Below are 24741 nucleotides of genomic sequence, written 5' to 3'. Positions count from 1 at the left end.
CTTCTCTGGCCAAAGAAAGGGACTTGGACTTTATGCCAATGGAAGCTGGACATCCCTCTTTATCTGAGAGTGACAGGAGTTGCACTGGGGTTTTAGAGCAATCACTCTGGCTGTGGTGAGGAGGATGGGCCCAGAGGGAGGGAATGCAGGAGGCTGGCAGAGTGCAATTAAGAGGACCTGGTGTGTTCGGCTGGAGAAATAAGGGGAATGAGGGAGAAAGTTTCCCACCCCCTTCCCAGGGACTCGAAGTCCAAATGGTGACTTCCAAGTACCCAGCACTGAGACCCCAGTGATGAGAGTCTGAGGTCGGAGGAGAGAGTCAGTCCAGTCCTTCAGGCCCAGGCTTCCAGGGGCCAGGGCACACCTAGTGCCTCCCCTACCTCTGGGTGTGCCCCAGTACTCCTCTCCTGGCCAGCTTCCTCTGACCTGAGGTCTTCCCTGCAGCTGGTGAAGACACACAACCTGCTGACCACCAGGAACTACATCTTTGGATACCACCCCCATGGCATCATGGGCCTGGGTGCCTTCTGCAACTTCAGCACGGAGGCCACGGAAGTGAGCAAGAAGTTCCCCGGCATAAGGCCCTACCTGGCCACGCTGGCTGGCAACTTCCGGATGCCAGTGCTGCGGGAGTACCTGATGTCTGGAGGTGAGAATCCACCTCTGCGTGCCCCTGCCTGAGCCACTCCGTTGGCCAGAAAGCCAACCCACCGTGCCCTGGTGCCTGGTCCTGTGTTGGAGATGTGGCCTGCCGAGGCACAGTGGGTCAGGGCTGAGTGGGAGAGCTGTTCGTACAATCTTCAGGGTTCAACTAGGATAACATCTTCCCTAGGAAGCCTTCTCTGACCCCTTTTCTGGGCATCCCCAGCCCCTGTGCTGCCCTTTGCACGACTTAATCATCGTCCATGACTCTCATTATCCACCCACCTTGATCCCCACCAGCCTGACTTACTGGGATTCCCTAGCACCTGGCACCAGCATGACACAGTTAGGACCTCAGGGAACATTTGCCAAATGAATGCATTCCCTAAACAACCTTGTGTCATTGTCCCCACTTTACAGATAAGTAAGCTGAGGCTCAGAGAAAAGAATGGCTTACGTGGGGCCATACTTCTAAGTGGCTGGGTTAGGTCTGGGACCCAGGCACACGGCTCTGTCTATATTTGACCATGTGCAGGGGGTAGGGAGTGCATCCATGGGCAGCCCTGACTGTGTGTCCCCCCTCCACTCCCCAGGCATCTGCCCTGTGAACCAGGACACCATAGACTACTTGCTTTCAAAGAATGGGAGCGGCAATGCCATCATCATCGTGGTGGGGGGCGCGGCCGAGTCCCTGAGCTCCATGCCCGGCAAGAACGCAGTCACCCTGCGCAATCGCAAGGGCTTTGTGAAACTGGCCCTGCGCCATGGGTGAGTGCCTCCCAGAACACGTGTGTGCACACGCATGCGCGCACCCCTCAACAGCTCTGCGCTGTTGCAGCCCAGGGCAGCCGCTCCTTGCCTCCTGAAGGCAGAACCCAGACCCCAGGAAGGCAGAGAAGGGGGTTAGCTATCCTGTGGGGAAGGGGAGGTTGGAGCCCAGAGGTTCAGGCCAGGGTTGCCCAAGCTCAGGCTGGGTGGCCGAGCGGGCAAATATGCAGCCTGTGTCTCCTGGGCCCTGGCAGGTGGGCTGAGAGGCCAGCCACGCCCAGAGGCAGCGCTGTGCCCCAGGGCCAGAGCGTGTCATGCAGCTAGGAGAGCGAAAGGCCAGGAAGGAGGATGTTGTGGCCCGAAATATCAAGGAAGGCTTCTTGGAGGGGTAACCCTGAGGACAGGCAGAGAGGAGCTAGGCAGCTTGGATTTCTCTGACCTTTTCTAGGGGTACATCCTGGATAGCCACCTGTTCAGCACATTTCACTGGACAAAGCGCATTTACTTCTACAGTCCCGTTTGATTCTCCTGCAAAATCCTATAGGGATGCCATCCCCATTTTCCATTTGAGAAAACTGAGTGAGGCTATAGTGACCTGGTCAGGGCCACATTGTAAAGCCCTGACATGCTCCCCAGTCACTAACAGGGGCAGAGGGCCTGTCCCCATCTGGCAGGGAGGGGACATGTGGTTTGGGGTCCCCCGGGTGATTCTTGTACACACCTGACGGAGGGGAGTTTGGCTGGTGTCTGGGGCCTCTAGGGCTGCCAGGAGGAACTGAAGCCAGTGATTGGGCTATGACAGACCCTGGCCTCTCCCTTCCAGAGCCGACCTGGTTCCCACCTACTCCTTCGGGGAGAATGAGGTGTACAAGCAGGTGATCTTTGAGGAGGGCTCCTGGGGCCGATGGGTCCAGAAAAAGTTCCAGAAGTACATTGGCTTCGCCCCGTGCATCTTCCATGGCCGAGGCCTCTTCTCCTCCGACACCTGGGGGCTGGTGCCCTACTCCAAGCCCATCACCACTGTGGGTGAGCCCCCCTTCCTCCAGACCCTGAACTCGGGTGCCACAGCTAGTTTAGTGGCAGAGTTAGGATTCAGATCCATCCCTGGCTCTGATGTCCATGCTCTGAACCATGAGGACGTGGACCTGTTTGGGTGCTGATGGGAATGATCGTTGGGGGAGGGGGATAGGGGGATAGTTCCATTACCACGAGCTAAGCTGTGCTAGATGAGAAAACAGGACTCAGCAATTCTGTGTTTTCAGAGCCCAAGTCTATCAGGGAAGACCCCCTTACAGCAAAGACCAATAGGTGGTGTGAGGAGGACGTGCAGGGTGCTCTGGAGGGTCATAATGGACCCCAGGGAGGAGGTGACTCTTTTTTTTTTTTATAAATTTATTTTTTTATTTTTGGTTGTGTTGGGTCTTCGTTGCTGTGCACGGGCTTTCTCTAGTTGCAGCGAGCGGGGGCTACTCTTCGTTGTGGTGCATGGGCTTCTCATTATGGTGGCTTCTCTTGTTGTGGAGCATGGGCTATAGGCACGCGGGCTTCAGTAGTTGTGGCACACGAGCTCAGTAGTAGTGGCGCACGGGCTTAGCTGCTCCGCGGCATGTGGGATCTTCCCGGACCAGGGCTCGAACCCGTGTCCCCTGCATTGGCAGGCGGATTCTTAACCACTGCGCCACCAGGGAAGTCCCTGTGACTCTTACACTATTAGCTGAATAGGAATTATCCTGAAAAAGAGGGGAGGAAGAGACTTTTTGTCAGAAACAATAGCCTAAATGAGGTTCCCGCAGCAAGACTGTATAGATTTTTGAGGAACAGATGCAAATCAATATGACTGGAGCAGAAGCCTGTGAGAAGTGTAGGAAAAAAACTGGCTGCACTTCGCCCCCAGCTGTGTTGTTTTGCGTTCACATGAGACAATTTAGAGGACTCCAAAGAATTATCTATTGTAGGAGTATGTGTGTCTGTGTGTATCTGTTAATGGTTCACAATCTAAAGATCACATAAGAGCATGGAGGCCGCAAGCCATGGACTTCAGGGGCCAAAGCTCACATAGATACTTTGAGTTCTTATCAGGGCCAGATGTTTTGCTTTGTACTTTTTCCAGAGAGATCAACTTCCTGCATTTTAGGTCACACGACCCAGACTCACCCTTGACTCTTGTTATACACAAATCCCGTACCAGGTCTGATGTCTGTGAGGCAGCAGGGACATTTCCATGCACAGGGTGGCTGGAGAGGGACAGGGTCTAGTGGACAGTGTGAAGGAGTTTGCTCCTCACCTTAAGAATGGAAAACTGGGGAGTTTCCTGGTGTCCTAGTGGTTAGGATTCCGGGTTTTCACTGCTGTGGCATAGCCCTATAAGGAAGGATCCCCATGTGATAGGTGAGGAAACTAAGGCGCAGAGAGGTGAAGTGACGTGCCCAGAGCAGGGCAAAAGCAAAGCCATTACCTGATCCCACACCTCTCACAGGAGCTCCCAGCTGAGTACTGTGGGTACAGCTGGACTTGATCCTACCTGCTGCTTAGTGGCTATGTGGCCTTGGGCAGGTCCCTTCCCATACCCCTGGGCCCCAGTCTTCTCACCTGTAAAAGGGACAACCTGAAATGGAGCACATTCAGCACAGTTCCTGACAGGTGGCTGGCAAGTAGCGCAGGGTCGCTACCATCGGCATTGTGGTGGATGCCCAGGGAGGGTGGGCCGAATGGCACTGACTGACCAGAGGCCTCTGCCCCATCCCTGCAGTGGGCGAGCCCATCACTGCCCCCAAGCTGGAGCACCCGACCCAGCAGGACATCGACCTGTACCACGCCATGTACGTGGAAGCCCTGGTGAAGCTCTTCGACCAGCACAAGACCAAGTTCGGCCTCCCGGAGACCGAGGTCCTGGAAGTGAACTGAGCCTGTCCGCAGGGGCCAGCTTCTGGGAGGAACCAGCTGCAAATCGTTTTCTACCAAGTTCTCTAGTGCTTTTTGTTCTGTAAATGTGGAAGCGTCATGGGTGTCTGTGGGTTATTTAAAAGAAATTATAATAATTTTGTTAAACCATTACAATGTTAGGTCTTTTTTAAGAAGGAAAAAGTGAATATTTCAAGCTCTTTCACTTCCAATTTGTCCTGTTCTAGGTGGTGGCTGACCAATCTGGGCCTTTATGGTTTCTCAACCAACCCCTCTTCTCCCCTTCCCAAAATTACAGAGAAAACTCAGTCCTGGTTAACTGGGGAAGAAGGACAGCCATTAGTGACTCAGGCCAGTTAGATTATTTGCCCTTTGTCCCTGGGGGATGAGGGGCCAGAAGCTTCCTCTAATACAAACATCTCTATGGCCGGCTACCCCACGCTTGACTGCAGGACCAGCTGCTTCTGCCAAGGGGAAGACTCAGAGGGAACAGGGGTCCCCGTTTTGAAGAGCTCAGGGATCAACATCTGGAATATTCAAGCTCAGTTCTCCTTTCTGCCACCCCCCATGGCCCCAGTCTCTGAAATCTGAGCCTCGACTGGCCTCCAGAGAGAGGATGGAGGTGGCGGTGATCCCAGGCTGGGGAATGGCGCTGTCCAGTTTAATCATCTCTTGGATTATCAAGCCCCACCACGTTCTGGTTGGAGTGCTGGTTTTCCTCAGGGAGCTGACGACATGGACCCAGCACAGACCCTGCATTGGCCTAAATCACATACTTCTCAGTGGCCTCAGTTTGCTTAACCCACACCCTCAGTAGTGGATGTGGGGAAGGGGTCCCATTTCCTGTTTACAGAGGGACCTGGCCTTCTGAGCAGCAGATTGGTCCAGAACAGAAGTTCCCCGAACCCAAACCTCATATATTTGTGCCTTTCTGAGAGGGGGCCAGGGAGGAAATCTAGTCCTTTGTGTATTCTGTTTTCTCTTGATGAGATCATTATACCATGTTCAGACTTTTGTATATTCCTAAATGAATAAATGAAAATGAGTGTCCTCTATGAGTTATTGCAGGGGCCACATCTGCATCTTGCCACTGACACTTGGGGAGACCACCGCCCCCGCCGGGCTGCCTGCTGAGCCCTCTCCCCCTTGCTTCTTTGGCCCACATAACCCTGTGTGGTGTATTAGTTATTAATTGCTGTGTAATAAATTACTCCAAAACTTAGTGGCTGTTGGGACTTCCCTGGCAGTCCAGTGGTTAAGACTCTGCGCTTCCAATGCAAGGGGCACGGGTTCCATCCCTGGTTGGGGAACTAAGATCCCACATGCCACTGCAGCGCAGCCAAAAAAAAAGACAGAACTTAGCAGCTGCAAACAACAGTGTCCACTTTCTGAGGGTCAGTAATCAAGGTACAGCTTAGCTGGGCCCTCTGCTTCAGGGTCTCACACAAGGCTGCAATCAAGGTATCAGCCGGGCTGTGATCATCCCAAGGCTTGACAGGGGAGGATCCACTTCCAAGGTCATTCTTTTGGCTGTTGGCAGGATTCACCTCCTCACTGTCTTTGACCAGAGGCCACTCCCAGTTCCTTGCCACACGGGCCTTTCTGTAGAGTAGCTCACAGCGTGGCAGCTGGCTGCATCAGAGAGAATAAGCAAGAAGAACCAGAGAGAGTACAAACAGAAGCCACAGTCTTCTATAGCCTAATCTTGGAAGTGACAACCTATCCCTTTTGCCATATTCTCTTCATTAGATACAAGTCACTAGGTCCAGCTCACACTCTTGAGGATTACACACAGAGTGAATACCAGGAGGCAGGGCTCACTGGAGCCCCTTCACAGCTGCCTTCCACCTGTGGTAAAGGCCACTGTCCTGCTGTAAGGTCCTAGAATAGCTGAGCTAGAAAGGTCCATATGGATCACTCAACCATGTTCCTTGCCCCTGGCCTCAGTTATACCACAAAGAGGGAGGCCTGGCCTGCTGTCACTCTAGTGATTTTATATCACACCTGGATCTCACAACATGCCACCTCTCTCTGTTCTAATTCCATTCAGTTCAATGAGTACCAAGTACCTGGGGGAACCCTTCCCACCTGAGACTAAAGTGACTTTCCCACTTTCCACTACCTAATGCCTGTCTTTACCATTCACCTCAGGGACCATTCCTCTGTGCCAGAAGATGTGAGCTGGCTGCATGGGAGCAGAAACAAACATTGGAAACAGTTGAGAATATGCAGGTGGTCAGAGCTGTGACGGAGAGGCCCCTAATCCAACCTGGGGTGCCTCATTGATCTGGGGCCCCAGCCTGAGCTGGGACTCAATGGGTGACTAGAAATTTGCCAGGAAGGAGTTGAAGGGCAGAGCAGCAAGTGCAGACTGGGGAGGCTGCTGATTTGAACCACTGAGAGGTGGCGGTAGAGAGGTCTGCAGTGGGGCTTCCCGTGGAAGGGCAGGGAGCTGGCTTCTCCAGAGTTTTTCGGTGGGGAGGAGGGCAGGGCAGAGAAGAGGTGCCCTGGAGGCGAACAGATGCTAGATTCTGTAGCTCCAAGCAGGTCTTAGGCCTCAGGCCACAGAGCCCAGGTTAGAGGACAGACATTTCCTTTAGGATGGAGGAAAGGCCTGTTTTCTGATGCATCTCAGCCCCATACCAGCCCCAGCCTGAGGCCAGCCATGACCCTCATCATCTGGCTCCAGGCTAAGCTAGGCCAACCCACAAACATAGGCCATTATTCTCAGCATTAATTTTGTGAAGATTGGATACCTACTGTGCATCAGGGAACTCCACCATCTCTGCCTAAGAACAGGAACAATAACCAGGCCCCAAATCTTGGAGGGGCCACCCAGGGCAACGTAAGTTCGGCCCTCTGTATCCATGGGTTTTGCATCTGCAGATGCATAGCGCCAACTGTACTACTCTATTTTATATGAGGGACTTGAGCATCCTCACATTTTGTTATCCATTGGAGGGAGGGGAGTGGAGTAGCGGTGGGGGGCTCTATAACCGATCCCCTGCAAATAGCAAGCATGTCCAGCAGCCAGCTGTGCAGAGCAGAGGCGTGTCTAGCAGCCAGCTGTGCAGAGCAGAGGCATGCCTCGCTCTAAGCTGTGTGTGGGCAACTCTAGGTAAATGCTACGAACATTGCCTTGGGTTGGGAGTTGTTACCTTCGGAGAGGGAACTGGAAACTCCTTTTCCAGAAGACCCTCTGCCTTTGGACGGTGGTAGTGGGGCTGCTATCTCAGCCTGAAGGTCAGTTCCATGATTCTGCTTGTTGTTCCCAGATATGGCCACTAGGGGGCACTGAGGATAGGTCGGAGGCAAACGCTGCGCAGCTTCCTAAGCTTTCTTTTCACATTTTGACGCTTATCTAGCCCCTACCCAGGGCTAGAAGCTAGAGATAAATAAAATTACAGACTCCCAAAAGCTCAGAGATAGAAATTTAGCATTCACCGTGAGCAATTCCTCCTAATCTGGGAAACTTGGCACAGAAAGGCCAACAGACTTGCCCCTAATTACTCAGCAAATCAACACTCATCGAATTCCTCCTCTTGACAGGGAACGAGGGGCTTCCAAATTGAATGTCCCCGGTTCTCAGGTGCTTGAAATGTAATAAGGGCGACAGAAACGTAAGGCACTCATCTTTTAAAAAACCTTTGCCTCCTTTTATATTCCCTGTCTAGGTTCTAGATGTCACTACTGCCCACCATCAGCACAACCAGCCTCCAGTCGTGGTGGGCTCTTCTCTCCTCCCCCTTCCCTGCCCCACTCCGATAGCTGCTTGCTGATGCTGATGCTGACATTTTTGTCTCTCAAATCATTCCCTCCTTTCTCATCCCTGATAAAATATACGAATGAGTGTGGGATCCAGCCTGTGACACTGCCGTTACCAGCTGCATTATCATGTCACTTAACCTTTCTGAACCTCAGCTTCCTCATCTGTAAATGGGAATAATCTATATTCCTGAGTAAATGAGATAATAGATATCTAAATATATGATATAAAAATAAAATGTATTCATCCAGCTCTCTCAACAGGAAATAATAGCTGTGATCATCATCATCATCATCATACCCTTACTGGGTCTCCCAGACCTATTAAATTGAGCTCCCTGTTTCCAGGCCTCTCTCCAGCTCACTGTTCCTGCAGCAAAGTGGCCAGTCTTCCTTTTTTTTTTTTTTTTAAAATAAAAGCTTTATTGAGATATAATTCACGTATCATAAAGCCCATCCTTTTAAAGTATATACTACAGTCAACTAATCTATGACAAAGGAGGCAAGGATATACAATGGAGAAAAGACAGTCTCATCAATAAGTGGTGCTGAGAAAACTGGACAGCTACATGTAAAAGAATGAAATTAGAATACTTCCTAACACCACACACAAAAATAAACTCAAAATGGATTAAAGACCTAAATGTAAGACCAGACACTATAAAACTCTTAGAGGAGAACATGGGAAGAGCACTCTTTGACATAAATCACAGCAAGATATTTTTTGACCCACCTCCCAGAGTAATGGAAATAAAAACAAAAATAAACAAATGGAACCTAATGAAACTTCAAAGCTTTTGCACAGGAAACTATAAACAAGACGAAAAGACAACCCTCAGAATGGGAGAAAATATTTGCAAATGAATCAGTGGACAAAATCTCCAAAATATATAAACAGCTCATGCAGCTCAATATTAAAAAAACAAACAACTCAATCAAAAAATGGGCAGAAGGCTAAATAGACATTTCTTCAAAGAAGATATACAGATGGCCAAGAGGCACATGAAAAGCTGCTCAACATCACTAATTATTAGAGAAATGCAAATCAAAACTACAATGAGGTATCACCTCACACCGGTTAGGATGGGCATCATCAGAAAATCTATAAACTACAAATGCTGGAGAGGGCGTGGAGAAAAGGGAACCCTCTTGCACTGTTGGTGGGAATGTAAATTGATACAGCCACTATGCAGAACAGTATGGAAGTTCCTCAAAAAACTAAAAATAGAACTACCATACGACCCAGCAATCCCACTACTAGGCATATACCCCGAGAAAACCATAATTCAAAAAGAGTCATGTACCACAATGTTCATTGCAGCTCTATTTACAATAGCCAGGACATGGAAGCAACCTAAGTGTCCATCGACAGACGAATGGATAAAGAAGATGTGGTACATATATACAATGGAATATTACTCAGTCATAAAAAGAAATGAAATTGGGCCATTTGTAGAGACGTGGATGGACCTAGAGCCTGTCATACAGAGTGAAGTAAGTCAGAGAGAGAAAAACAAATATCGTATATTAACGCGTATATGTGGAATCTAGAAAAATGGTACAGATGAACCGGTTTGCAAGGCAGAAATAGAGACACAGATGCAGAGAACAAACGTATGGACACCAAGGGGGAAGTGGGGGGGTGGTGGTGGTGGTTGTGGGATGAATTGGGAGATTGGGATTGACATGTATACACTAATATGTATAAAATAGATAACTAATAAGAACCTGCTGTATAAAAAAATAAATTAAAAAAATTCAAAAAAAAGGAATAAATTTTAAAAAATGAAGTATATAATTCAGCGGGTTTTAGTATATTCGCAAAGTTGTGCATCAATCACCACTCTCTAATTCCAGAACAATTTCATCACCACCAAAAGTAATCCCATACCAGTTAGCAGTTATTCCTCATTACCCTTCCCGTCAGGCCCTGGCTAAAAACTAATCACTAACTTACTGTCTGTCTATATGAATTTTCCTATTTTGGACATTTTCTACAAGTGGAATTATACAATAGGTGGCCTTTTGTGTCTGGCTTCTTAGATTTAGCATAAAGTTTTCGAGGTGTGTCTGTGATGTAGCATGTTTCATGAATCATGTACCATTTGTCCTTTGGAGCATGAAAGTGTTTAATTTTGGTGTAATCAAATTTATCTAGGTTTTTTGTTTTTTGTTTTTGTAGTGTGTAGGCTTCTTAGATATGAAAGCCACAGCCTAATCCAAGGTCACAAAGATTTACTCCTATGTTTTCTTCTAAACGTTTTAGAGTTCTTAGCTGCTACATTTAGATCTCTGGACTATTTTTTTAATAAAGTTATTTATTTTATTTATTTTATTTTTGGCTGTGTTGGGTCTTTGCTGCTGTGCACGGACTTTCTCTAGTTGCAGTGAGTGGGGGCTACTCTTCGTTGCGGTGCACAGGCTTCTTGGCTTCTCGGCTTCTCATTACGGTGGCTTCTCTTTGTTTCGGAGCACAGGCTCTAGGCATGCGGCTTCAGTAGTTGTGGCACCCGGGCTCAGTAATTGTGGCTTGAGGTCTTATTTGCTCCGCGGCATGTGGGATCTTCCCGGACCAGGGCTCGAACCCGTGTCCCCTGCACTGGCAGGAGGATTCTTAACCACTGCGCCACCAGGGAAGCCCGTCTGGACTATTTTGAGTTAATTTTTGTGTATGGTTGAGGTAGGGTCCCACTTCATTCTTTTGCATTTCCATTCTTTTGGATATCCAGTTATCCCAGCACCGTTTGTTGAAAAGACCATTCTTTCCTCATAAAATTGTCTTGGCACTTTTGTCCAAAATCAATTGATCATAAATGTAAGGGTTTATTTCTGGATTCTCAGTTCTATTCCACTCATCTCTATTTCTATACTTACTCTAGTAGCACACTGTCTTGATTAGCTTTGTAATAAATTTTGAAATCGGGAAATGTGAGTCCCGACTTTGTTCTTTTTTAGATTGTCTTGGTTATTCTGTGTCCCTTGCATTTCCATATGAATTTTAGGATTGGCTTGTTAATGTTTGCCAAAAAGGCAGCCAGGGTTTCGATAGACGTTGCATTTGAAGTGACAGATCAATTTGGTGAATGTTGCCATTTTAACAATATTAAGTGTTCTGGATGTTTTCCCATTCATTTAGGTTTTCTTTAACTTCCTTTAATGGTGTTTGTAGTTTTCCGTGTACAAGTCTTGCACTTCTGTTAAATTTATTCTTAAGCATTTTATTTTTTTGATGCTATTGTTAATGGAATAGTTTCCTAATTTTGTTTCAGATTGCCATGTTAGTGTATAGAAATACAATTGGTTTTTGCGTATTGATCATGTATCTTGCAACTTTATGGAACTTGTTTGTGTCAAATGCTTTTTCTGCATCTGCTGAGATGATCATATAGTTTCTGTCCTTTATTCTATTAATATGGTGTATTACATTAATGGATTTGTGTATGCTAAACCAATCTTGCATTCTTGGTAAAAAAAAATTTATATGTTTGTATTTAGTTCACTAGTATTTGGTTCACTAGTATATTGTTGAAGATTTTTATGTCTATATTTATAATGAATAAGGGATATTGTCTGTAGTTTTCTTGTCTTTGCCTGATTTTGGTATCAGGGTAATGCTGGCCTCATAGAATGATTTGGGACGTCTTTTCTTCTGTTCTTGGAAGAGTTGTGAAGGATTAATGTTAATTTTTCTTTAAATATTTGGTAGAATTCACCCCTGAAGCCATCTGGGCCTAGGCTTTTCTTTGTGGAAAGTTTTTGATTACTAATTTAAACTCTCCTTGTTATAGATCTCTTTAGATTTTCTTTTTGTTCTTGAATCAGTTTTGGTAGTTTGTGTGTTTCTAGGAATTTGTCCATTTCATTTGATAATCTAATCTGTTGTTATACAATTGTTCATAAGATTCCCTTCCAATCCTTTTTATTTGTGAAAGGCTGGTAGTGATGTCCTCGCTTTCAGTCCTGATTTTGGTAATTTGAGGCTTCTCTCTTTTTTTTCGTGATCAGTCTAGCTAAAGATTTGTCAATTTAATTGATCTTTTCTAAGAGCCATCTGGTTACACTGATTTTCTCTGTTCTTTTTCTATTTTTTATGTCATTTATTTGTGCTTTGTGTAAACGTATTTAGCGTATTTTCCTCTAGTATTTCCTCTGAGTTAGTTTGCTCTTCTTTTTCCAGTGTCTTTAAGGTGGAAGTTTAGTTTATTAATTTGAGATTTTTTTTTCTTGTTTAATATGGGTGAGTTATAAGTTTCCCTCTAAGAACTGCTTTAGCTGCATCCCACAGTTTTGGTGTGTTGTGTTTTTGTTTCATTCATCTCAAAGTTTTTTATAATTTATCTTCTGATTTCTTTGTTGACCCATGGTTATTAAGATTATGCTGGTTAATTTCCATGTATCTGCTATTTTTCCAAATTTCTTTTGTCATTTATTTCTAATTTCATTTCATTATGTTCTTAGAACATACTTTGTATGATTTCAATCCCTTTTAATTTATTGGGGCTTTTTTAATGACCAAACATATGATCTATCTTAGAGAACATTCCATGTGCATTTGAGAAAAGCATGTATTCTGCTTTTGTCAGTTGGAATGTTTTATAGATTAGATATCTATTAGGTCAAGTTGGTTTATTGTGTTGTTCAAGTCTCCTTTTCCTTGTTGATCTTCTGCCTAGTCGTTTTATCCATTACTGAAAGTGGGGTATTGAAGTAACCAACTATTGTTGTTGAACTGTTTATTTTTCCCTTCAGTTCTGCAAGTTTTGCTTCATATATTTTGGGACTCTGCTGTTATGTGCATATGTTTATAATTTTATATCTTCCTAATGAAGTCACCCTTTTATCATTATAAAATGTCTTTATCTCTAGTAACAATTTTTGTCTTAAAATCTGTTTTGTGTAGCCTGTATTAGTATCATATAGGCACTCCAGTTCTCTCTTGGTTACCATTTGCATGGAATATCTTCTATCCTTTCCCTTTCAACCTATTTGTGTCTTTAAATAAGAAGTGTGTTTTTGTAGACATAATAGTGTTGGACTTTTTAAAAATACATACAGTACTTCTACTTTCTGCCTTCTGATCGGAGCATTAATTACATTTAATGCAATTACTAAGGTAGGATTTACATCTGTCATTTTGTTGTTCTTTCTCACCTTCCATCCCTGCCTTCCTTTGTGTTAAACATGTATTTTCTAATATATTATTTTAATTCTCTTGTTGTCTCTTTTACTGTATATTTTTGAGTTATTTTCTTCATGGTTACTCTGGAGATTACAACTAACATCTTAATTTAAAACTATCTAGTTTAGATTAATACCAACTTAATTTCTCCATCTTTTGGGCAGGCTGGCCTGAGAGAAAAGAGGGGCAGGCCATACATAGGAATGGTGTGATGGGTTAAATGCTGACCCACAAAATAATATGGACATGTCCTAATCCCTGGAACTTGTGAATGTGACTTTATTTGGAAAAAGTCTTTACAGATATAATTAAGGATCTCAAGATGAAATAATCCTGGATTATCTGGGAGGGCCCTGAATCCTATGACAAGTGTCCTTAAAAGTAGAAGAAAGGAGAGACACAGGGAAAGGGGAGAGGCCATGTTAAGGAAGCAGGGACTGGAGTTATGTAGCCACAAGCCAAGGAACAACTGGAGCCACCACAAGCTGGAAGAGGCAAGGAAGGATTCTCCTTAAGAGTCTTTGAGGGAGTGTAGCCCTAACACCACCTTGATTTTGGACTTCCAGTCTCCAGACCTATGAGAGAATAAATTTCTGCTGTTTTAAGCCAGCCAGTTTATGGCTTAAACGAATACAAACAGTGACCTTCAATCTTTTAGAGGGGTTGTGCCAGTGGATGGCAGAGTCTGGTCTTCTCACCCGTGAAACATTTCACTTTACTTGGGGTAGGCTGCAAATCTGACGCTTTTTTCTAATACTTCTGAGAAGGTGGAAGAAATTCTCATTTAATGGGTTATAATGGGATCACTAGGAGGAGAAAAATGGGAATTTCCCCCACCCCTTGGCTTCAACCACAATTTTTATGACAAACTTCTGCCCCGTATATATTCTAAACTTCTTTTGCGTAATCCTGTTTTTCTTCCTTGTAAACTCTTTTCAAGCTATTTTTCACCACTTATTGCTTAGGGAGTTTTGGTTTGTGTATTTTCAGCTCATATTTTATCATGCATACACACAATTGTATCTCCTACACTTTTTACATAACATTACAATGCCCTTACGCACATTTAAAAAGCACCTTTTCTCATTTCTAAAATACCAAATGATTTTTGAGATTTCTAATTACTTTTGATGAAAACCAATACAAAGTATTTTTTCCTCTGATTAAACACAAATGATATATTTTTTAAATTTCCTGTATATGATATAGAAATATATTCTGAGAAAAACATGACTTCACTGTATAAATAAAATTTAAAATATACGCTATAATACTCTTTAATTAGAGGCAGTAAAATGTAGGATTAACAACATTGGAGTTAGACTACTTTCAAACCCCAGCTTAAAACTCAAAACATGTGACCTAGGGCAGGTGACAGAACTCTTGCTTTAGCTCTCTAATCTCCAGCACTGTGGTGAGCGTACACATGAACTGCTTACAACAATGCCTGGCACAGGGACTTCCCTGGTGGCCAGTGATTAAGAATCCCCCTGCCAATGCAGGGGACACGGGTTCGAGCCCTGGCCCGGGAAGATCCCACATGCTGTGGAGCAACCAAGCCGGTGAGCCACAACTACTGAGCCTGCGTGCTTAGAGCCCGTGCTCTGCAACAAGAGAAGCCATGACGATGAGAAGCCTGCGCACCTCAACGAAGAGTAGCCCCCACTCCCTGCAAGTAGAGAAAGCCCGTGCACAGCAACAAAGACCCAACACAGCCAAAGGAACAAACAAACAAACAAAAAAACAAAAACGAAAAAGAAAAAAAATAATGACAGGTAGAATTTATTGAACACTTACTCAGGAGACTATTTCAGTTTTCTGCCATATCCCTAGGGGTGAGTGCCAGCTCTCCTAGGGTTTGTGGAATGTAGGTAGAAAAGTCTGAGAAGTGTTATTTACCTCAGTTCTGTATATCTGGTGTCTAGTAATCTGCCTGATGCAGAGTTGAACCTCAGTAAAGGCTTGTGGAAAATCGCTGCTGCTCTCTGTGCTGGAACATCCTTTCTTCCCTCCCTGCCTGGTGAACTCTTATTGGTCCCTCAATACCCAGGTTAAATGTCACCTCCACTGTGAAATCTGACTGTCTTCTCTGGCTCCCACAGTCCCTGGACTTCTTCAGACCCAGCACTAAGCCCCTTGATTTGGGGCTTCTGGCCTCTAGAACTGTGAAAGAACAACTTTCAGTTGTTTTAAGCTAGCCAGTTTGTAGTAATTTGATACAGCAGCCTCAGGAAACTAATACAGCTTGGAAACAGACAAATGTTTTCTGTGAAATTCCACCAGATCTTGGAACCAGATATTTGGGATTTCTCAATTACTCCCTTCTCAACAAACACCTGACTGCATACCCTAGGCTCTAGCCATGAGGAACTACTCAATGTTTCAGAATAGGAGACGGTGTGACATACATCTTAGCCAGCTCTGGAATCAGATCCAAAGTGTCTTCAGGCTTCTGAATACCCTAGAAAGATAGTATGCTTACCTTTTATTAAAATATTTTTAGTACAATTATTATATACGAGGTCCTGCACTGGGCACTATACTTACATTAATTTACTTAATCCCCACAGCAACTTTGTTACTATTTGACAGATGGGAAAACTAAAGCTGAGAGAGGGAAACTGGCTTGCCTAGGAACATATAACTAGAAGGTGGCAGAGCCAAGATTCCCAAAGTTCCTGATTCCTGTTGTGTCTGACTCTAAAACACTGTGTTCTTTCTGCTAGGTCAGTCCAGGTGGTGGAGAAATTCACAGTCTAAGGGGGAAAAAAGGCAGATCATTATTCTGCAGAATGACTCAATGATATTTATTACAGAAGCAATTGCTATAAATGCTATCATTATGATCAAGGAGGTCTTCATGGAAGAGGTGGCATTGGAACTGTGCCTTCACTTCAAAAACACGTCCTGATTCTCTGCGAGGCACCGGGAATCCAGAGATGAATCAGACAAGGTTCTTTTGCTTGAGAAATTCACAGTGTGTAAGTTTGTGTGTTTGCAGGAGGGGTATGTGTGGCTGCACATGTGTGTTACACACTTATTAAAAGACAGTAGACTGCAATAGAATAATCAGGAATGTGGTAGAGGCAAGTTTCCTAACTCAGGGTCCCAGAGTGTATCTGAGAAGCCTTTTGGGATCCCAACCCCAGATGAGATTTGATGGGTAAGTAAACATTAGTCAGGAGGAGAAAAGTAGCAAAGGCTTTTCAGGAACAGCATAAACACCCCATTCACAGAAGTGAAACAGCGTCCTGAGGTGCCTGGCTCAGCCTACCAGTTAGTGGAGTGTGAGGAGGGGCGGGGACTTGTGGGTTGGAACTGGTCGTGGGTGGAGCTGGCAAGACTGCCCGACAAGTTTCTGGTCTTGGTGCATCCTGCGTGGTGGCTTTCTGTCGAACCATAGAGTATTCCTTTTCAATCCTCACACGTTGACGAGAGTCCGCTCAGGAAAAGATTACTCTGGGAAACTGCAACTACAGACCGGCCACCGCCACCCAGCTGGCGCCAAATGCGTCCCCGCCCTCCAAGGGAGGCCGGTTACCATGGCAACTAGGTCAGGGCGGAAGTGGCTCCCAAAACTGACTCTCACTAATCAGGTGACGCTCCTGCCTTCTGCACGTGACACCAGAGCCCAGGCGCAAGGTCTACCTAATCAGACTCCGCCCCTCTTTTCTTTACTGACAACTGACAGCGACCTCGAGCAATGGTCCTTGCGGCTCCCCCAGGAGACCCCGCCCCGTGGTAGTGGAAGAACCAATTAGACTGGGAAAAAATGAAGCAACGCCCCAGGTTTTACCTCCCCTTGACAGACGCAATTTAGGCCATCCCTGGGTTCCTCCGCCCCCAGCCTGTTCCTGCCGGCGATAGACAGACCTTCTGCCCAATAGCGCGTCCCTTTTCTGCCGTTGGGTCCCGCCCCCGTGGGAGCTGAACCAATGGGCAAGCCAGGTCTCAGCGGGTGGTGGGGGTTGCACTGCGGTAATATGGCTCTTCCTTAGCCAGCGGCAGCGGCCGGCGGTGGGGTAGAGCGGTTCTGCCTCTCGGGTGGTTGGTTTCTGGGCTGCAGGGGCTCAGCGGGTCGTGATTAGGCGGTGGTGGCGGATGCCGGAGGAGCGCCGGCCCCGCCGCTTGGCGGCTCCCGGGTCAAGATGAGCGCTTCAGCGTCGGTCGGGGGCCCGGTCCCCCCGCCGCCCCCGGGCCCGGCCGCCGCGCTGCCTCCCGGTTCTGCCGCGCGGGCCCTGCATGTGGAGCTGCCGTCTCAGCAGGTAACCCCGCGGGCTCGCGGCGCTCGGGAGGGGCCGGGAGGAGGCCGATGAGGGGACCCCGTGGGCGGCGGGCTGACCCTGTACCGGCCGGGAGACACTGAGAAGTGACCGGGAAGAACTCTGAGGACCGAGGAGGGCTGTCCAGAGGTCTTGGGAGGGGAGGAATCCAGGGATGGCCGAACCTCTGGGGGATCCTCGAGTCCCAGGAGACATCCCGTTACAGGAGATGGGCTGGGAAGAGGCGGGAAGGGACCCAGTGAAACTCCCTTGGGGCCCGCCTGTCCCACTCCGTAGGGAGCTGGGGATTCCCTGGCGCAGACCCTCCCCTTTATCCCTCTTGGGAAGGGACCCGGGGAAGCCCCGGTGTCCCAGGAGAGACGGAGGAAAGCGCTTTTCCTTTCTCAACTCACTCACTTGCTGACAAACCAATTGGTACTCTGTGCTGCGGGCGAAGTGAGGAGTCTTTAGGGTTTCCAGCATTTACTTTTAATCTCTCCTTATTATGAAGTACTCCCTTAAACTCCCAAGAAAAATCCTTTGGGACTTTGGGTTTCCTTCCTAATTCTCCGACCCCCAAGGAACGCGTTTTAGCAATTTAGGGGGGGGGTCTACTGCATTCCGTCGAATGAGTATCCGTGGAAGCACATGTGCTGTATATATTCATGTCTTCCCCCATCCTTTAGCAAGGCATAAAGGGCTTCTTGGATCCAACTTGGATCCACATTGTAAGCGGATAATAAAGAGAGAACACCGAGTTTGGGGACCTGACAAAATTCTTTGTATCACCCACCTATCTGTAGAGTACTTCTTCTTTCCTTCTCTCCTTTGCCTTCTTGCTCTCCCCCAAGAGGAGACTTTGCAGGAACTTTAGCATTAAAGAGACGGAAAGAAAGTACCTTTCATCTTCCCGCATCCACGAAGAGGACCTAAGAGAAACGGTCAGTCGTTGAGAGTTTACCATGTTGGGTTTGTGCCAAGTGCTCAGCTGGCTGGTAGTTGATTTAACCTCACAACTCTGGGAGGTAGCTATTTTTATTAGCTCCATTTTGCAGTTCAGGAGACTGAGGCTTAAGTTTGTAAAATCGCTTGGCCAAAGCCTTGCCGTTAGTGAGTGGTGGGGCGGGCTTTCAGAATCCAGCCTCTGACTGTAGCCCCAGCACGTGGTTGTTGTGCTGCAGACTTGAGCAGTCTTTTCTCCACCATCTCCACACAGGACAGAGTTCTTTCCTACCCTTCCTCCAACTTCCCATCCCTGTCTTAGTACTTAGGAAGGAGTCAGATGGAAGAAAGCAGAGGCTGGGGGCAGAGGGGGGATGGGCAATGGGATGGATTTGAATACAGGAAAGTGGGGGGATGTGGGGACCGCTAAAGGAAAGGAGAGCTGGAGATCAGAGCTACAGTGGTGGCCATGGATCTGAGTTGTTTGCAGAAGCAAGGGCTTTCTGTGTGGTAGAAGAGGATCTAAAAGACTGGGATAGCATGGGCCCTGGTTTTGGGGCGCTGTTGGGAAGGGAGTTTGTGGAGGGTATGAGTTTGAGGGTACTGAAGTTTGGATTGTATTTGCAAGGTGCTGGGGGAGAGTGAAAGTCTGGTGGGGGAGACTAGCCTTTGGAATGAGCATTAATGTGAATTTTCATGTGTGGGGCGGGAGGTGGATTGTGAGAGTGGATATGGGAGAGGCAATGATGGACACTGTTACAGGCATCCTGGAGAAATCCTAAAGGAGTCAAGAGCCAAGAGGGGTTTAGTTTGGGAGAGCTTTGGGAAAGTGTGGGATTAGGAAAGAGAAAGCATCATTTGTTTCATAGAGCCTGTTCTCTGATAACAGTTCCCAGTTTAACATTGGGGGAAATAATCCAAACAAACTGTCCGTGGAATAAATCCAACTGCATTGGTAAGTGTTTGTCCAGTTTTTGGATTTGTGCCAAGGGATATGTAGTGGCTTAAGCGTACGGCTGAATGCTCTGTGATCGCTGAGTATGGTATTTACAGCTTTCTGGGGGTGTCATCCTTCTTGAATTCTTGGAAGGCAGCCTATATAACAAAAGCACTTTACTTTTGCTCTTGACATTAATTTCGCTTTCTGGGTCAAAATGCTCAAGTTTTTAGGATACAAATATATACCATTTAAAAAAGTAAACATTTTTATTAAAGGGTTATCTGTATAAAGTGTACCAATTATTAGTACACAGCTTGATGAATTGTCACAAAGGAAACAAAGTTATGGAAGTACTACCCAGATTAAGAAGTACAAAATTATTACCATCCCGGAAGTCCCCCTCATGTTCTCTCCCATCTCTACTTTTTCTTTGTCTCCAGAGGAACCACTATTCTGATTTCTAACATAAGAGAAAAGTTTTTGCCTGTTCTTGAACTGTATATAAATGGAACCACGCAAAGTGTATTCTTTGCTCAATATTGGTTAAGAGAATCAGAGAATGTGTGTGTGTGTATAAAAACTTTTTTCTTTTAGCATTAATTTGTTGTCTTTTTTTGCCTGTGGCTTTTGCAGAATTTCAAGGGTTTAGATAAATTGGAAATCCAATTAACTTTCTTTTGAGTAACACTTTGAAAATTGTGTCATTTTAATAGATTCCATGCTATTTGATAAGATGTCAATATTTCTAAATAGGTAAACAGACCTTGTTGATTTAGGATTTCTACGATAACGTTGATTATTTCAAAGCATAGATTCAGTGGTTTCTCCCAGCCACCCCCAGCCTGTTTCTAAGGTAGGGTTTTTCAACTTCAGCACTGTTGACAATTTGGGTGGGTAGGTGGGTCTGTAAGATGTTTTGTCACCTCCGTGGCCTCTACCCATAGTATACCAGCAACACCATCTCAGGCCTGACAGTCAAAAATGTCTTTAGATGTTGCCAGATGTCTCTTAGGGGGCAAAATTACTTCTGGTTGAGAACCACAGTTCTAAGGTATATTTTTGTTTTAGGATAGAGAGTACCCCTGCTATTATTTACTCATTTATTCCAGTCTTCATTAAGTCCCATTGATTCTAGTGGCTGTATTGTTTAAAATATTAATTTACTGTGTATTAGTTCCAAAAGTATTGGACTCCCCCCTACCCCTAATCTGCCTCCAGAAGAAGATTTATTTTGTTTTGGCTCAAAGAAAGCCCACAAAACTGTAAGAGCTAACTTATTTTTCTTATTTTAATCCACTTTTCTTAAAGAAAAAATATAGTTAACACTGCATAACTCCTGAACCTTTACATTTATGAGTACTAACTACAGTCCATAATATTATAGCTACTTGGTTGTGTCAAATGGATCAACTACTTAATTTTTGCCTCCTTTTGCTTCTGTAGGATTTTGCTTTACCTGTAATTTAAGCCTGAACTGGTCACACAGTTTGAAGATTGTTTTTGCTCTTTAATTTTTGGTTGAGGTTTGTAATTAACTAGTGAATATAAGCTCATCTGAAGAATAACTTCCTTCACATTAGGCATTTTGAAATAAAAATTTGTGTTTTGTAGTAGAGGTATTTATTATGTCCTTATAAGTTTGAGAGCATTTCTTTCCTTCCCAAAGGCTTCCTCCTTTGAGTATAACCTAACTACATTTCTCAGATACTCAGAGCTGGGGAGGCTTTTTAGTGATTGTTTAGTGACACTTTTTGGGTCACTCCATACATAAACACATAGTTTTGCATGCAGTTATAGTCCTAACCTAGTTTAATCCCTTCCATTTAAAAAATTTTACAATTCATTATTATTTTTCTTAGACAGTTGTCGTCAGTATACATACATCTGCCACATTTTTGTATAATAATGTTTAGTTATGTTTGTTTAACCCCCATTGGTAGACTTTTGGACTGTTTCCAGTTTTTCTGTGTTATTTTGTTGCAATGAATATCCATATACAGGTATCTTTGAAATCATTCACTCAAAGGATATATACACATACACATGTATACATATATACACATATACACACACATATATATAACCTACATACACATATACATATTTTTTTGTTATTTAAATTTGTATTTCTTTAGTTATCAGTTATGTTTTAGTAGCTTCGTTTATTGTATGCCAAACACTGTGCTAAGTATATGAACTCATTTATCCTTACACAACCCTATGAGTTTCAATATTTTTGCATAGATTTGTGTAGCATTTTCATTTCTTTTGTGACTTGCTTGTTCATGTCCCTGGCATTAATTTTTCTGATTACTTGCTCATGTTTTTAATTCATTTAAAGAGCATTTTTCTTGTCTTTTTATGGGAGGAGGTAGGGAATATTAGTGCTGTTAACCTTTATCTCCCTTGAATTTTTAAAAATAGACTTTATTTTTTATTTTATTTTATTTTTCCTTTTGGCTGTGCGCGCAGCTTGTGGGATCTTAATTCCCCGACCAGGGATTGAACCCGGGCCCCCAGCAGCGAAAGCGCAGAGTCCTAACCACTGGACTGCCAGGGATTACCTAGACTTTATTTTTTAGAACAATTTTAGATTTACAGACAAATTGAGAGGATAGTACAGAAAGTTCCCCTATACTGTGTACCCATTTTCCCCTATTTTTAACACCTTTCGTTAATATGGTACATTTGTTACAATTGATGAATCAGTACTGATACATTATGATTAACTAAAGTCCATATTTTATTCAGATTTCCTTCATTTAAAAAAATTGTGGTAAGATATACATAATATAAAATTTGCCATTTAAATCATTTTTAAGTATAATTCAGTGGCATTAGGTACATCCTCAATGTTGTGCAACCATCACTACTATCCATTTCTGGAATTTTTCATCATCTCAAACAGAAACCGTACTCATTAAACAACTCCCCATTCTTCCTTCCCCCAGCTCCTGGTAAACTCTGTTCTACTTTCTGTCTCTATGACTTTGCTTATTCTACCTTCTTCTTATAAGGGAATCATACAATATTTGCCCTTTTGTGTCTGGCTTATTTCATTCAACATAATGTTTTCAACATTCATCCATGTTGTAGCATGTATCAGACTTTCTTTTTAAGGCTGAATAATATTCCATTGTGTTTATATACTACATTTTGTTTGTTCATTCATCTGTTGATGGATCCTTAGTGTTTACCTAATATACTTTTTCAAGATCCCATCGTGCACACCACATTATATTTAGTTCACCTATCTCCTTAACCTCCTCTTGGTCGTAACAGTTCCTCAGACTTTCCTTCTTTTTGATGACCTTTATCGTTTTGAGTACTTCTCAGGTATTTTGTAGGATGTCCCTCTATTGGAATTTGTCTGGTGTTTTTTTTTTTTTTTTTTTTTTTTCCCCTGATGATTAGATTGGGGTATGGGTTTTTGGGAGAAAGGCTGGAGAAGTAAAGTGCCATTTTCATCCTATCATTTCAAGTGTGCATGCTATTAACATGACTTATCACTATTGATGTTAACCTTCATCATCACCAGTGAAGTTGTGTTTGTCAGGTTTCTCTGCTGTAAGGTTACTTTCTCCCACTCATCCCTCCATACTGGCCTCTTTGGGAGGAAGTCGTTATGTACAGTCCACACTGAAGGAGTGGGGATTGATACTCCCCCTCCTTGAGGGCAGAGTATCTACATAAATTACTTGGAATTCTTCTGCATGGGAGAGTTCTATCAGTAACCACTTCCTTTTACAGATGAGGAATCTAAGGTCTGGGTAACTTTCTCAAAGTCACAAAGGGTGTCATCACAGGGACTACAGTTTAGGTCTTTGATTCCCACTTTCCATAGATACCTATTCTTTTCAGGGTCTGGTGAAAAACAAAAGCTTTAAGTTATCAAGGTTCGAGACCATCATGCTTTTTATTTTATTTCCCACAGCACCTTTACATAACACTGTGCTGATTACATAGTAGGAACTCAGTACATTTTTTATTTTAAAATTTTATTTGTATATGGATCATTCCTTTGAAGAACTTAACAGCCTAAAGAGAGGAAGGAAATGGGATTGAAACACATATAAGAAAAAATGATAGAAGCACAAAAGCTTTCTAAAACTTAATTTAGTGTATGTGATATATATTTTTCCTTTACATGTTTCTGTTTATTAGATGTCTTACTTTTGTCAGTCTGATTTAATCATCTTTTTATTATGTGTTTAGAAGATCTGTTTCGTTGGCAAGGCCACTGAAGGCAGAGAGAAGGCCGTATCTTATTGGAAACATATGCCCCGTGCAATGTTATGTATATTTATTCCTTCCACAGATATTTGTTGAGCCCCTTCCTTGTGACTCAAATAAAAAAATAGTGTATAGTTGTGTTGTATAGCTATACAATAAAATGATGGCAATTTTTGAGCTGTTTTGGTTCTTGTAAACAAATCGGTGTGAGGAAGCTTCAGAAACAAAGAAAATATCAGCATCCTAAAATCATTATTTTTATGTGATAAAATACCATTAGGAATTTAAGGTTTTTAAATTTTTTTTTGTGTGTGTGAAAATGTTTAGTTTTCCTTTGAAAGGAAAAGCTATGTTCTTATTCAGTGTTAACTTTAAAATTTCTCTACTGGGTCACAGTTCTTAACTTTGCGGCAGAAAATTCAGAAGTGAAACTGACTGGAAATAGAGCTGGAGAAGAATTGAAACTAGTAAGTTAGGCCTGAGTGAGTAGTAAAATGAAAAAAAAAAATTAGGTTTTCATATTTTCCAAATGTATATTTTTGATAATCTGTGTATTTCATCAGTAGACATATTACTACTGGGGGAAAAAATATTTGTCATTTTTAATGTGCTTGAATGAGTACAGATACAAACTAGGGATGTTTTAGAAAAATTAGATAGGCCTATATTAAGAGAGGGGTTGAAACATTTTAGGTTTTATACTTTGTTTTAGGTTTAATGGCATCAGTAACTTCTCAGTTAAATTTTTTTAATGTCTTGTATCTTAGGAGTTGTGTTCTTAGATTATACATGTAGAGGAGCACATGGAGAATGGAAACTTGACATTGGAATTTTTTCAAAAACATATTTCATAGTATACTTTTTTGTTTAATATTATATACCCTTGTTTTCCATCTTATTTTAAGATGGAAGCATGAATTTTGAATCATAGAATTTTATAGATGCAAATTCTGAAGCCCTCAGAGGTGAAACTATTCTCCTGGCCAGAGACTTGGTCCCTCTGTTTATTTCCACCCTCAGGGAGTTGGTAAAGAGTATTAATTTAACAAATCTGAATTGAGTGCCCTGCTCTTCCGGCTGGTGGCAAAGACCTGACCAGATCCTGGGTC

General features: G+C 44.0%; 1 protein-coding gene across 1 annotated transcript in view; it reads left to right on the top strand.

Moving 5' to 3' along the window:
- UVRAG (UV radiation resistance associated) overlaps positions 1-24741 on the top strand; it is a 359730-nt gene that overhangs the window by 26802 nt on the left and 308187 nt on the right. Inside the window, 2 exon segments of the mRNA XM_061202856.1 lie at positions 445-649; positions 1236-1410. Coding sequence (XP_061058839.1) covers positions 445-649; positions 1236-1410 — 380 coding nt within the window.

Source organism: Eubalaena glacialis, chromosome 10, assembly GCF_028564815.1.
Source record: "Eubalaena glacialis isolate mEubGla1 chromosome 10, mEubGla1.1.hap2.+ XY, whole genome shotgun sequence".
NCBI lineage: Eukaryota > Metazoa > Chordata > Mammalia > Artiodactyla > Balaenidae > Eubalaena > Eubalaena glacialis.
This window is presented reverse-complemented; position numbering and strand designations above follow the sequence as displayed.